The 14590-nt window shown below is 35.9% G+C and overlaps 2 protein-coding genes and 1 pseudogene across 2 annotated transcripts in view; all 3 read right to left on the bottom strand.

Annotated features, from left to right (window-relative positions):
- Positions 1-3585: 3585 nt before the first annotated feature.
- Positions 3586-6868, bottom strand: LOC122994325 (annotated as a pseudogene).
- A 1102-nt stretch (positions 6869-7970) lies between these two features.
- Positions 7971-14590, bottom strand: part of LOC122994324 (GTPase IMAP family member 8-like) — an 83862-nt gene continuing 77242 nt past the window's right edge. Inside the window, exon 2 of the mRNA XM_044368944.1 lies at positions 7971-9010. The gene's annotated coding sequence lies outside the window, so the exon portion shown is untranslated. The remainder of the gene's footprint in view (positions 9011-14590) is intronic.
- Positions 9694-10362, bottom strand: LOC122993427 (GTPase IMAP family member 9-like). The gene has a single exon (XM_044367577.1). The coding sequence runs from the start codon at positions 10345-10347 to the stop codon at positions 9694-9696; it is 654 nt and encodes a 217-aa protein (XP_044223512.1). The 5' UTR covers positions 10348-10362.

Raw genomic sequence — 14590 nt, 5'->3', positions numbered from 1 at the left:
CTTATATTAACATGAAATCTTATAATCTTTTAATGCACATCTCTGAACTCATCACAGCTAACATGGAGCGTTACATTAACACAGTTATTTATATTCTTGGTATTATTACATTTGAACATTACATATACTGTTTATACTGTGAACATTTGAATATTTATGGTCAATGTCTTGTAAATTATTTTTTAAACTCAACAGCTCTTTTCACATAGAATACATTTTTACTTATTTTTTATTGTGTAATTTTATTTATATATTTATATCACCTGTCTTTTGTAGTAGTTGTATTTTTCTCACTTTGTATGGATACTTGTTTTTTCTCTTACCTTCTATTTTTTTATTATTATGCACCACAACACCAAGACAAATTTCCTTGTATGTGCAAACTTATTTGGCAATAAACCTGTTTCTGATTCTGATTCAGTGGGAATAATTACAGTCAACAATTACATATATATGATTTGTTTATATGGCTCTTAACATATGATTCACAGTATACAGTATAAAGCATGTAATTACTGTATTAAGACATGAAAAAATGTGAAACTGTCCTTTAAATCCTTTACTGAATAATAACAGTTGTCCATATACAGATTCAACATCTGAATTACTTCAGAAAAGGAAAACTCAATTAATATCAGATTAAATACACAATCATAATATTCATATTCATGTCAATTCAGCACAGTTACATCTTTGTTCTTGTCTGTGACACTGATGAATGTGTAAGAAGAGCGGAAGAATTGTGACCAAAAAAATGGCAAAAAAAAAATCCAGGTCCAGGCACTCAAGGTAGGTTTGAAAAATAAAAGGTCTTTATTTCAGTGGACTAGAGACATTAAATAACACACAACGCATGTCGGCTTGCTGAATATGTTTTGGTTATCTTATGTAGTTATTAACACCCAAGAGCTAAAGGTCATGATGATAAGCTGTAATGAGCACAGCTTCAATATGCTCCCGGATGTTCAGAGTTCATTCAGATAAACAGTCCACCCTGTTCACTTCTCCCATGTGCATTTACAAGAAATGACATACTTTCTTTTAAATTGCCAATGTGTACATATAGGGTTCGGCTGGCCTTTCTAACTGGACTTTTAATCTCTGTTCACAACATGATAACAAATAAACATGGGCTCTTTTCTGCCCTCTGTTTGAGTGCAAGTAGTTTTTGTGTTCTGCAGTGTCCCCTCCTGGTCATTCAACAGAAGTAGTTACACATGAGGAAATTTCCTTCAGAACAAACCAAACAGAGTAGAGAACTCATGTACCAGCATCTGCTGCAGCTATTTATTTTCAACATTGTTGCCTTGGACACTATTTGTCCATGAGTATTTTGTGTTAGCGATTTCTTCACACTATATGCATGATATATTTGCTGTGTATTTGTTTTGCTGCAGATTAGATCTAGAGTCAACTTAATTGATGGCTAGCATAGCTGCAACCTGTTAGCTAACCTGCTTTGCTTGGTGACACAGCATTTTTTATTTCTTACATAGTTATGTCAGTGTAATGAATATTGCTCAGATTCTAATTTGAGTTTGCATTTTGTGCTTTGTTGCAGTTTTATAGTAAATGTGGATCTTCATTAATCATGCAAGAAAAGTTACACCTTCTGTTTATTGGAGGACTGCAGACTGTTGGCTAACTGTCTAGCTTTGGATAAAGACTACTCATTATGAGGACAGTATAGGCTCTGCAAACCCAGTCAACACATGCTACTTTCACAAGATTGTAAGCTTTTAAATCACTTCTGAGTTTGACTTTCAGCAGAGCTTTAAAATAAATCAACACATTGATATTGTTCTATTTCCTGTAGAAATTATTCTTTCTTTCAACTTTTATTTAACCCATTTATGACTAAAGACTATATTTAGTATGTTAAGGAAAAGCGCCAGAGACTTTTTTTCTGTTTGAGGTGGAAACACAAAATTTGCTGTGGAAACTGTCAAGATGTGTGGTTTCACACATGAAATGATGAAACATTTTTTTTTTATTTCTCACATTTATCATGCCCTAATTGGTAGTCAAAGTTTATTTTCTTTTAAAAACGCAAAAAGTCACAAAAATAAGTTTAACATTCATTTATATGCAAAATATCAGATTTACACTGGATTAAAGCATATATTATAATATTGTTATTGTTTTGTTAATGGTACCAAACATTTGATATAACTCCTTGTAGTTTTTGAGATACAGCCATTTCTGTATCTTACTATATTCTGTTATTAGTCTCATGGGGTTCTCATTTTATCATTTTTCACAAAAATACTTGTGGAAATACAGGTTCCTATGATTCAATGCATTTCTATGGGGTTTATGGGTATGATGGAGGGAGAGAATAAAGCGCAAAGCCAGATACTAATTTATAAACATCTTTGGTCTTTGAAATGCAGGTTCAGGTGTACTTTTATTCACAGATTTGGTTTGTTGCAGTTGGCCACTGTCAGTCTTGTTGGCAGGCTCAGGGGAAGAGGTGATGTAAATGAGATATGACTGATTCTGGAAAAAGATTCACTGTTCAGGAGGTGATTGGATTAGTAACATCAGTTGACACTGAGAGGACATTTAAGAGGACAGTGGAGATGAGGAGATGGATGGAAGTCTGGACAACTTGTCAGATCATCAGCTAGATGTTGTATCAGATGTGATCCTCTAAAAAAATGTCTAAGGTCATGAAGAAAGGTGAGAGAGGCTTCAACCCCCAGATAAGGAGCTGTCACCAAGCAAAGAAGTACTGAGAACTGTTATGGATGATACATTAAACTGCCATACAATTGTATAATTTAAAGTTCTGAAGTTAAATATTCCTCATAATTACAGTTTGCATGAATTGTTGTTTGTGAACTACTGAATTGTGAAATATTTTATGCAGTACATTTTACTTTAAACTTTTAACTTTAACTTTTTTAACTTTGACGTTAGATATTTTGAAATTTAGTTGAATATAAACTACCTTTTGTATAGATTAGATACAAGATAGATACAAAATGGTTTATAATATAATAAACAGAATTGCTGGTAATAGTAGTAGCATTTGTTTGTGTGTGTGTGTGTGTGTGTGAGGGAGAGAGAGAGAGAGAGAAAGGGAGGGGAGACAACGTATCAGAGATATTGAGTTGGGGTGAAAATTGACATTTTATTCATATGTGTGTCAACACTTGACCAATAGAAAAGCAACAGATTATCATTTTTCTTTTCTAATCTATATTGTAAGAGTCCAAACTATGTGTGTATCAAAAATTATGAAGATCTGAAATTCCTAAACTTTTGTTCTAGAGGTGTTTTCATGGAAAATCAAGAAACCAGCAACCCCTTGTGATAAGGATGTCAAGAAAAAGCTTGAGCTGTAGCCTCATACTTTGATTAACTAGCTCAGCTAGTACTTAAAGTACTGTAAAGGAAATTATAAAATTACACATGGACATTAATTCAAGACATTAATTTAAGAAGTATATTCAGCTTTTTGTAATTTCCTGTTTGTTTGGTTCAGTATTTAGTCTTTCCATCCAAGTTTGTTTTTGTTTTGTTTTTCATAACAATGATTACAGTTTAACTTCTTAAAATTTAAAAAGCGGTGGAAACAGATTAACATATTATCAGCTGTGATGAAATAAGAACTAGTCTCCATTAAGGCCCATGCAGTCAAACAGAAGAAAGAAGAAATACTCTTATAACAAAAACACAACACAGTAAAGTACCATATAGGCCACACAACACTTTACATGTTTAATGAATAAATGTCCATTGTTTATATTATTTTATTTTATCTTTCACTTCATGTCACAGAGCTCTTTTCTGATTAATTACATTATCTGCAATCAAGAAAGTGATGCTCCTTTACTTCCAGTTGGACAGCCAACAATAATTAATAGACAATAAAAAGAGCTTCCCAGAGTTAATCAGCAAATGATTCAAGGAAGAGAACATCACAATCCCGTCCACCATGTCTGATCGACAGGTTGTCTCTGAGAATGATCTCCGAAGATGTAGCTAAAAAAAAAAAAAAAAAAGTTAAAATATCAGAAATAAAAATCTGCCATTTGATGTAACAAATCTTTCCGAGTAATAAAACAGACATAAATGTGATTCTGTTCCCCTCAAACAGTGAAAGCTTTGTGTTTGTATGAGTGAATGTTTGAGAAGGAAGAATCACAAAGACAGGATATTCATCTGTGATAAACACAAGACATCAAGTGCAGGATCCATCAGCCTTCAGGTGAACAACATGTTACGTTGCATATATCAAAGATCAAGTGGGACCTGATATATAAAGAGCATTTTACTACGAGAATATTTTTTTTTACGATGACAGCATGATGAGGAATGATTATAATCATGTTCACAAGAGTGGAGCGGCAGAAAGACATCAACCTATATTACAGAAGAAATCCAAAATATACAACAGGTCATTATATCTATAATAAAAAAACAGATTGTTTGTCAGTGTTTACTGTTGTGACAATTCTAAAAACTACAAGGTAAAGATGCGAAAAAGAACAACCATGCAGGGCTGTAGCCAAAATTTTAGATATACAATAAAAAAAAAAACTGTAAAGGATTGTTTTGCATTTTTAAATACTTCATTTACCAATTGACGTGTTCAGTTATACTTTCTGTAAATATTATCAGGTATTATCTGGTCTAAATGCAGTTATGAGGTCCTCTTCACACTGTATGTTTTTAGATAAATATCCTCCTCTGTTATTAGAATCTTGCATTTCAGTTTTTGACATTAAACTTAAGTCTTTTTCAGCTACTTGAACAATGACTGATGGTGACATTTGTCTGCTTCTTTGTTGTTTTGAGAGGACAGTCTGCAAGTACAACAACTACATAAACCATGCAACAATACATATTTTATTTACGGATACATGTTTGATTATTACTTACTTGTTTCTTTGTTGTGTCTTTCTGTGTGTCTTTCTCTAAACAACCCTTTGGCATACAGGTAGATAAAGCATTACGCAGCATGACCAATGATAAGAAGCAGCTGGCACCAACAGAAAATCTACCTTGATGACTCAGACATACTTTTACTTAAGTGACATTTCAATGTTTACTTGAGCTTACACAACTCAATAGTGCTTCCAATAGACAAAATTGCTGCCCAAACACTGGATGAGCTATATGACCGAACTCCAGCATAGAGAGGCTGAGTGAATGTGGTCTGGACTCTGTGGAGGAGAGTCATGGTTTCAGGGACGCTGTAGAAGGACAGAATACCTGCTCTGTGATCCAGGTACACTCCTACTCTGGAGGACTGAGGACCTGAGATGGGAGTTGAGACACTGTTGAACCAAAAGTTATGACTGTTAGTGTCACAACTTATAGCCCAAGATTTGTCATTGTGTCCAAATAGACATTCATCAAACCTCCCTTCTCTGCTGATATTCTTGTATGCAACTGCTACACAAACACTTCTCCCTCTCCACTTCACCTCCCAGTAACAACGTCCAGTCAGATTCTCTCTACTCAGGACCTGACCCCAATCAGTGAATCTGTCTGGGTGACTAGAATAAGACTGATGTTGACTCATGTATGTTGCTTTTCTGTTCCCCTTAGATAATAACAGCTGTGTGTTTGCTGTGTTTGGATCCAGTGTGATTTCACATGAATATTTTAAGAACTCAGCTCTGGTCTTGGGTTCTGGTTCTGACAGTAAAACCTTCACTTCAGTCACTGTCAGTGAGATGTTTGTCCATTTCTCCCACAGGATGTCCTGTAGTTGATCTCTGAGCTCTGACACAGCTGCTGTCACATCCTCAAAGTATCTCAGAGGACGGATATTGATGCTGGATGAGTCTGTAGGTTCACTGAGTTGTGACAGTGAGGGGTAGTTGTGTAGAAACTGGTTGTGATCCTCTGTGTGTGAGAGCTGCTTCAGTTCAGCGTCTTTCCTCTTCAGCTCAGTGATCTCCTGCTCCAGCTTCTCCTGAAGCTCTTTGACTTGACTCACTTCAGTTTCCTGCTGGGATCTGATCTGCTGCTTCACATCAGAGCTTCTTTTTTGGATGAGACGGATCAGCTCAGTGAAGATCTTCTCACTGTCCTCCACTGCTTTATCAGCAGAGCGACTCACGGCCTCCACCTCCTGTTGAAGCAGCTTCACATCTTTCTGTCCTGGATTCTCTGCTGGATGTTTTGTCGACTCACCTCGAGCTCTCTCTGCCTCTCAGTCCTTTCTGCTGCAGCTGAGACTGTGTCGTGGCCTTTATGTTCATCCACAGAGCAGAGATAACAGATAATCTGCTGATCAGTACGGCAGAACATCTTCATCACCTCATCATGACGATAGCAGATGTTCTCCTGGAGCTTCTTGGAGGGGTCGACCAGCTTGTGTTTTTCAAATGCAACGGATTCAATATGAAGCTGAAGGTGTTTCTCACAGTAAGAGATCAGACACACCAGACAGGACTTGAGAGCTTTCATCTTCCTCCCAGTGCAGACATCACAGGCCACATCTTCAGGTCCAGCATAGCAGTGATCAGCAGACTCAGCTTGGAGTCCAGTCTTCCTCAGCTGCTCCACTAAATCAGCTAACATGGTGCTTTTCACCAGGACAGGCCTCGGTGTGAAGGTCTGTCTGCACTGAGGGCAGCTGTAGATTTGCTTCTCACCGTCTTCATCCCAGAAACCTTTAATACAGTTCATGCAGTAGCTGTGTCCACAGGGAATAGTCACCGGATCCTTCAGTAGATCCAGACAGATCGAACAAGAGAAGGTTTCTCGGTCCAGCTGAGCTCCTTGCTGCGCCATTTCACCTCTCAGTGGCAACGACTGTCTGAGTTTCACTTTCTAAGAAGTGAAACTAGTTTGAGCTCTGATCCAAACAGCATGTGTTTCTGCAGTGAATGGAGGCTGCAGCTCTTTTACATGTTGGTTACACCCATCTTCAAACTGCAGATCTGAAGGGGAGGGAACAAGGAAATATGTGGACAGACTGGAGCTTGTTGTGTTTGAGAGCAGGAAGAAGAGGGAGGAGTTATCAAGCTATGATTCATTCCAGGAGGAGGAGCAGTTTGAGAGAGATACTGTGTGTTTAACACTTGTTTTTCTACACTTTACACAGTTAGACACTATCAGTACAAAGAAATTAATGAATTTAGATGAAATGTGTTGAGCCACTCCTCTGTTATTGTTAAGCTCTTTATCAGCAGACAAATTGTTTTGCTGCAAACAAATGTCTTTACTTTGACAAGCTCTAGAAGAAAAATGTGAGTGATTAAAAAAATATTAGACGGATAGGAAAAAAGAAAAACATTTCTTCTACACAAAGTTTTATATTTTGTTTTGTCGACTATACAGTTCAACTCATTTTTTCCAGTTTTACTTCTCCAGGCCTCTAAAATTATTCTAATTAAACGATCTGAAAATGTAAAATCACTGTTTTTATTCAACAGTTAACAAATCAAAAACAAATGGAACATGTGGTCGCAAGTAGATACACTACTGGACATCACTGAAGTGCAGCACAGGTAGCTGTGGTTTCAAATGAATTCTTGTTTGGGTGAAACAGCCATATTAAATATGTAACCATAGAAACCAAAGTACTATGCTTATGATCCTGTGAGAAAGAGAAACAAAGAACATCTGTTCATGCTGAAGCATATCCTGACACGTCAGATTTGGTTCCAGCCTCTCAAATATGAATATTTTCTGGTTTCTTCAGTCGTCTATGACAATAAACTGAATATCTTTGGGTTGTGGACAAAACAAGACATTGTAGGTTGAATCTTGATCTTTGGGAAACAGTGACATTTTATAGACCAAACAACTAATCAAAAATGATTGACAGATTAATCAATAATGAAAAGAATCATTAGTTGCAGCCCTACTTTGAACTACTTTTACGTCAGTGGTTCTCAACCACCACTTTTCCACTTTTCTACCATCAGTGATCTCTGATACCTCAAATACTTTACACTGCACAAGAGCTTTAAATCCATTTTGATCAATAAATAGATTCAACCTCAAACATTCAGAAACAAAATAGTCATTTATTTTTTTAAAGAAGAATTTATCAGCATGTTCTTGACCATCTGTGGCACAACTGAACAATTATTGATCATCTTGTGTGATTAATAACACACATGGACTAATATTGCAGAAATACATCAAGTAATAAAACAATAATTATCAACCATGAATTATCTGCTATTGTTACAAAATACGCCCAACAATAAAATATTGATTAACATCCAACTTCTATATTTATAAATCAGACCAAACAAGAAAATGAAAAAAAGTGAATGTGAAGATTTACAAGAAGTCACAGCAGTGAATTAAAGCTTTTTCAGTCCAGGATCAGAAAGTCTTTGTTTTCTTGATTCAAATGTTTTGGAATCTTTGAATCTTTTATTCCAGTTTCCTTTCCGACTCTTCATCATACATGAGACTCATCTGACCACCTGCTGGCTATAAAAGTGTAAAAACAATCAGAGTAGCTGCTGATCCAAACCTTCTCTGTGTTCTTCATCACATTTGGTGTCTGTATTTGTGCACATATTGAACATATTAAATTCTCTCACTTTTTTGTATTTGCCCTCCTTTTTTCTGGGTATAAAAGTCCTGCAGGACCAAACGACAGCAAGAGAGAACTTTTTCTATCCTGTGTGGGACGTTATGATCAGCAACAGTCTTTTACTTGTTTTGCTTTGAATACATCTTTATTTTATGGATAAACAGTTGTTGAGTAATTCCACGACAACAGCAGATGTCACTTTCACATTAATTTGCTCTCGCTGTGTGGAGGTGGGTGAGTTCTTGTGTTTGAATCATTTTTTTATTAACTGATAGATAATTTGCAAAACTAGAGATAAACAGACATGAATCATTTGAATTAACAGCTGGATTATTAAATTTCTCTTCTCGGCTTCTAGCTTGAAATTCTTGGTGTTCCTTCAGTTTTTTTCTTGTTTCCTCTAACTTATCAACTTATTCTCCCTCTTTCTGTCATCCTTCTGTTCCCTCAGCAGTTAATATTTTCCTCTCTTTCCTTCATCAGTTCTTCCTGCTCTATGAGCATTTGCTCTTCATTGTCTTTCAGGATTTGTTGTTTCTTCTCTTTGATTGCTCTCTCTGCTCTTTGGAATATTTTGATTGTGTAATGGCTCCATTCTGATCTTCTTGAACAGCTGCTTGACCTGAGAATGATCTGAAATTTTCTCATATTACAGCCAAACAATATGTTTCTGAAAACATTTGAGAAATAGGGAGTGCAGTAACAGAATCTTGATCCATATTTGATCAATACTGCCTAGTTTGACAGTTTGATCTGAGTTTTGTGAACTGTTGGTTCAAGGACCGCTTTCTCTTCTTTTTTTCCAACTTCATTGAGTGAACAACACACACATTTGTTTTGGCCTGAGATGCTGGTGCTGGTGCGACATCTAGTGGAGCTGAATGTTGCATGTTTGACCTTTAACTGTTTTCTCTTCATCTCTCTTAGTGTCAAACAGCCTCTTTTGGTTGCCATACTTGCTATTCGGAACAGATCTTGATTAATTTTTTTCTTATAAAGACAAATTGTTTACTCATTAGTTATATAATTCAATTAATTTTGCACAGGCTGGAGAATATATTGGCATGCATGGGGAGAGACTGCTTATTTGTTTCTTTGCTTCATCAGTTTCTCCTGCTGTGTGCACATTTGCTCTTCTTTCTCTTTCAGGATTCATTCTTTCTCCTATTCTATCACTCTCTCTGCCTGAACATTTCATTGGTGTAGTAGCTTCCTTCACTCTGCTTATTTATATTTCTTATCTTCTTGAGCAGCTTTCTGACCTGAGAACGATCCTCCAGCTCATTATTGAACACATGGTACTGGCCGTTACATTTGGCCACAAGTTCCTGCAGATCTTTGCTGTCCTTCAAGAACTTCTCAATAGTTTGCCCTTTGAGCAGGTCACCATGGGTAAAGAGAACCATGCTGTATCTGTTGGCTTCCTCACCAAAGATTTCCTGAATCTTCTGCACCGTCTGCTTTTCATCCTCTGTGTATATGCCTAGTTTGATGACTATTAGGAAGATATGAGGCCCAGGTGTAGCATAAGAAATGCTCTGGGCAATTTCTTTAGATGTTTTCTCTTCAGTGTTCCTGGTGTTAAACAGGCCTGGAGTGTCGATAACAGCAATCTTTTGTCCATCCACCTCACCAAAGACCTTTTCACAGTGTTCTGTCAAAGATTTAGGGGAGAATTCTGATTTAAAGCACTTTTGTCCCAGAATGGTGTTTCCTGTGGCGCTCTTCCCAGCTCCAGTCTTCCCCACCATCACAATCCTGAGCAGCTCATTATTGTTGAAGACTGTGGGATGCCTGGAGAGACTTTGTTGGCGGCCTATGCCCATAGTGGGGACACGGACATTAATATTGGGAAATGTGGACCTGAAGGCTGGGGAAAAAAGTACAAACAATCAGTTCTATGTGTATTCATACAATCTGTTCAATTAGTCCACATCAGGGATGGATAACTATGGTTGGATGGATAACTCAGTTGTCCTTAAACAGTTTTAGGGTATATGAGTGTTTCATCTCTTAGTTGCTGAAGATTCTTAATTCTTTCTTTCATCTTTATTTTTATGTATGTGGTTTCTTTGAATATGGTAACAAAGTAACAATCTCAAACAGCTCCGTTTCATTTTGTTTGGTAACATCTATGACGATAAGCAGCAACTGCAGGTGTAAGTCTGAGCTGTTTTGTTATTTGTGTTATTTTATGTAACTGTTTAATGAAGTTCTTTTAATAATAATAATAAAAAAAAGATTTTAGAATGTCCCAGGGATGAATTAAATTTGAAATCCAGAATTTAAAGCTTTGTGATTAGCTGACTGGAAGACTCACCACCCGAAAGTATTTTCCTCACTGTCACCTTGTTAAGGTTTTCTTTTCATGATATCTTTAACATTTCTCAGCACAAAAACATGGCATAGTTTCAGAGAGCACTTTGAAGGCCCAATATATAAAATGAAGCTTTTTGTTTGTTTGTTTGTTTTTTCTTTATTAGTGGAAATAGTAAGTAAAATGAGTCACCCTCAGAGGTTACAATACTACTGACAATCTAGGGCATTACTACAGGCTTGGAGGAAGGTCTGAAGTTCTCAGGTTAGAGTTTGGGTTGTTTTGTCTGTTCTCATTCATGCATAAGCTACTATTCACACAACCCTGGAGATTTTTTGTATCTTTATGATTCTTGGTTTTGGGATTTTCTGTCAGCATGACATACATTCGCCCATTCAATCAGAATTTGTTTTATTAGCTAATGCAAGCATACAAAAAAAGAGTCTTGGCTCCAAAAAACACAACACAGAAGAATAAAAATAGACCAAAGAAAATTAAGAATAAGAATAAGAATAATGAAACATATGTAATATTTAAAATCTATTTACAGAATGGAATAGTAATAGTTTTGAAATGAGATATAACATTTGAAATGAAACATTATAGGTGACAAGAGCAAAAATTAAATGTGAAATGTGCATAAATAATTTAATTAATTTATTTGTTGAAAGAACATCATTAAACAGTTACATAAAACAACACAAATAACATAACAATAAAAATAAACAATAAAACAATAAAATGCACATTTCTCACTAGAAATGCTCTCAAAATGCATTTTACTTAAAATTACCTTAAAATATTACATTTTCCACTGAGAATAATAGGACTGTCAGCCTTTTTTATGTTGTTGTTGTTTTCGCTGAAAGAAACTTGACAGTCATGCGACAGCACATGTCTGATAACAGGTCTTGTGTGCCGACTGGGCTCCACCAACATTGGCTCACTGAAATGAATGAGTGAACACGGCCTCCTGAACCTACTAGGTTTAGTAAGCCCCTATTAGCCCTTATATCTGGGACAGATGTGTGATGATAATGCTACTCAATAGGCTGATAACAGTCAAATTCGGTGGTTGCATTAACTCCACATGAACTGTCTGGCGGACCAACCACTGCTTGGTGATGGAAAATGCGCCACTAACTTTGCGCCGCTTGTGATTTTTTTTGGGGGATGTTGTCACCGACACCCAGTTCATAATAGTCATAATACTGCAAATGTTCATGCTTTTGTCTGTGGACCATAGGCTCAATCACCATTGTGTTACCTCATTCAGCGATAGATAGTGACTTAACAGATATTTATTAAAATGAAATTCTTCGAGATTACTACTTTAAGGATAATTTTAAGAACCATGATGGATTATTTGTACTATTCTAATAATATTGACTTGATCTTTGATGTTGTCTGAATCGTTATGTTTCTAGTACCAAATGATTCATCAGCACGCCCAACTTATTCTGTAGGTACAATGTGTGAGTTTCAGTGTTTATGTCCGTGATGCTGTAAACTGTACACACTAATGATCCTTCCTCTAGATGTAAAACATAGTGGATTCATGTGGACATACTGTATATTATATGTGATCTGCAAAAATTTTGGTTGATAAAACTTACTGCTACAGTGAGTCTAAATATGGCTAAATTGTGGTTCATAACTGCAAACTGGCTATTTTAACATAATGGTTTCTGGTAACTGTAAGATGTTAAATGTGTGTTAAAGATGTTTGTAAAGACCTGTGTTCACCTTTATATTAAAATAGCCATGAAAAGTAAACATACATTTTATATCATGACTCAAAAAAGGGACATATTGGATTATTAAACTCAAATTATGAAAACAATAAAAATCTGTAACCCATGCAAGGATTGAATCAACAGTCCTCAATTGTACAATGGATTCAGTAGGTTAAAGTACAAAATCAAATCAATTTCTGACGCATGTCCCATGTGTGTGTGACCTGACCATCAGCTTTGGTGCTACTCATGAACAGCAAGACACAAAGTGGAAGAGACACATTATTAGTGGGAGGTACAAAGAGCCAACAGGTGGAGTCAGGAAGAGCTCCAGTAATAACCAATCACATGAGCTCCTCTTATTCCCTTTAAACGCAGCAACAGGGAGAGACGCTGAGTGAGAGAGTATGATTGGATGCTATGTGTGCAGCAGAGCCATGTAGAGAGATAAGAAAACCTGTTTTCAGTTGAGCTGTACACCACAACAGCACTCACTTTGTATAGTTTTGTAAGGGGAACTATAGACATTAACAAAAGATTAGCATGAACAATGGTATGTAGCAACATTGTCGTGTCGTAGATATTTATTTATTGACTGATTGAGTCTACAGTCTCTGGAGTTAAACTTTAGCTTTCTTGGATATGGTACCTGAAGAGTCAAAGGGTGGCAGGCATTATTTTTTTTCCACCCGCATTTCAACTGGAGACAGGTTTTTATAGACTTGCCTTTTCCAATATTTTCTAATTTTCACAACTATTTCTGTTTCTTAATATAGTATATGTAATGTATGATGTGTCCTATGTGTTAGCTATTTATATTTTCTACTGTTTTGGTTTTTTTTGCATATACTGTATACACATGTGTCTATATTTGATTTACTATATTTTTGTTATTGTTGTACATGCATTTCATGGAAAAAGCTGTGACTTACCATGAGTTGCTATTAAATTAAGTTAAGATTACCCACTGCTTGCCATTTATTTATTACCATGAGTTGTTATTACTTGGTTATCTTAGCAATATAATCTCATTGTTGTCAACACAATCCTTGCCTTAATTTCTATTAGAGAATTTGTGTTCAACTTTAATGAAAAGATTAATAATAATAATAATAATAAACTTTTCGTAGGCTATTCTTATCACTGATAACCTGGAAGGCAACAAGTCCTAGCCAATCATAGGCAGAGTAGGGCAGGTCTTTGCAGAATCCAGCTAGTAAAAAAATTTAAAAAATGCGCCTCAGCTGCGCCTCTCCTCCCACGTCAGCGCACCTTCGGTGCCCGGAAATTACCAAACAGGCACAAACAGACAAAAAATAGAATTGCATCTAAGGAAAATTGCATAAAGACTGTGTTTGGCCCAGCACTGACAAAAGGGCACCATTATGCTCAAATAGCCATGTAAATAAAAGATGTATTGAAAAAAAATACAAGTATTTGCATAATTTTATATTGTGACTAAAGAAAAGGGGATAGATTGGACTAATAATGTCTCAGTTATGGTGCAGTTAGTACAGTGTGCTACAGGTTTCAATAAACGCGATGCAGTCAGTGGAGTTTCACTGCAGCCATCCTCAAGTTTGGCAGAGAGAAATAAGAGAAGATGAAGCAAAAGTGTCAATAAAGGGGCTCATGGCTGAACATAAAGCTTATGAAACTTTGCTGCAAGCTAAAAGAAAGAAGTCATTATGAGGAGTGCATCTATCTTATTTTTTTGATAGTCAGTGTTTAAATTATTTTTTATTAGTTGTGTAGTCTACATTTTGTTTTTAGAAATACCACTTTATGTTTAAGAAGTGATGTATTGATATTTTTATACACACTTATACATCTAGCCTCTGGACATAAAACTGAAAGGAATGATAATTTTTCTACTAATTTCTATACATTCTCAATTTGAGAGCCTTATGCCTTTAAAAACCTTGACTGATCTCTGATATCAGTCAAAACATAACAAGTTTTAGTCAACTAGATAAATTAATATGATGGATATAGTTATATATTGACTTACCTTGT

Source organism: Thunnus albacares, chromosome 12 (assembly GCF_914725855.1).
Source record: "Thunnus albacares chromosome 12, fThuAlb1.1, whole genome shotgun sequence".
Lineage (NCBI taxonomy): Eukaryota > Metazoa > Chordata > Actinopteri > Scombriformes > Scombridae > Thunnus > Thunnus albacares.
Note: the sequence above shows the minus strand (reverse complement) of the source record. Positions and strands in the feature narration are given on the sequence as shown.

Bases quoted from the DNA above. Each gene is read 5' to 3' on its own strand.
- LOC122993427 (XM_044367577.1), bottom strand. From the start codon at position 10,347: ATGGGCATAGGCCGCCAACAAAGTCTCTCCAGGCATCCCACAGTCTTC.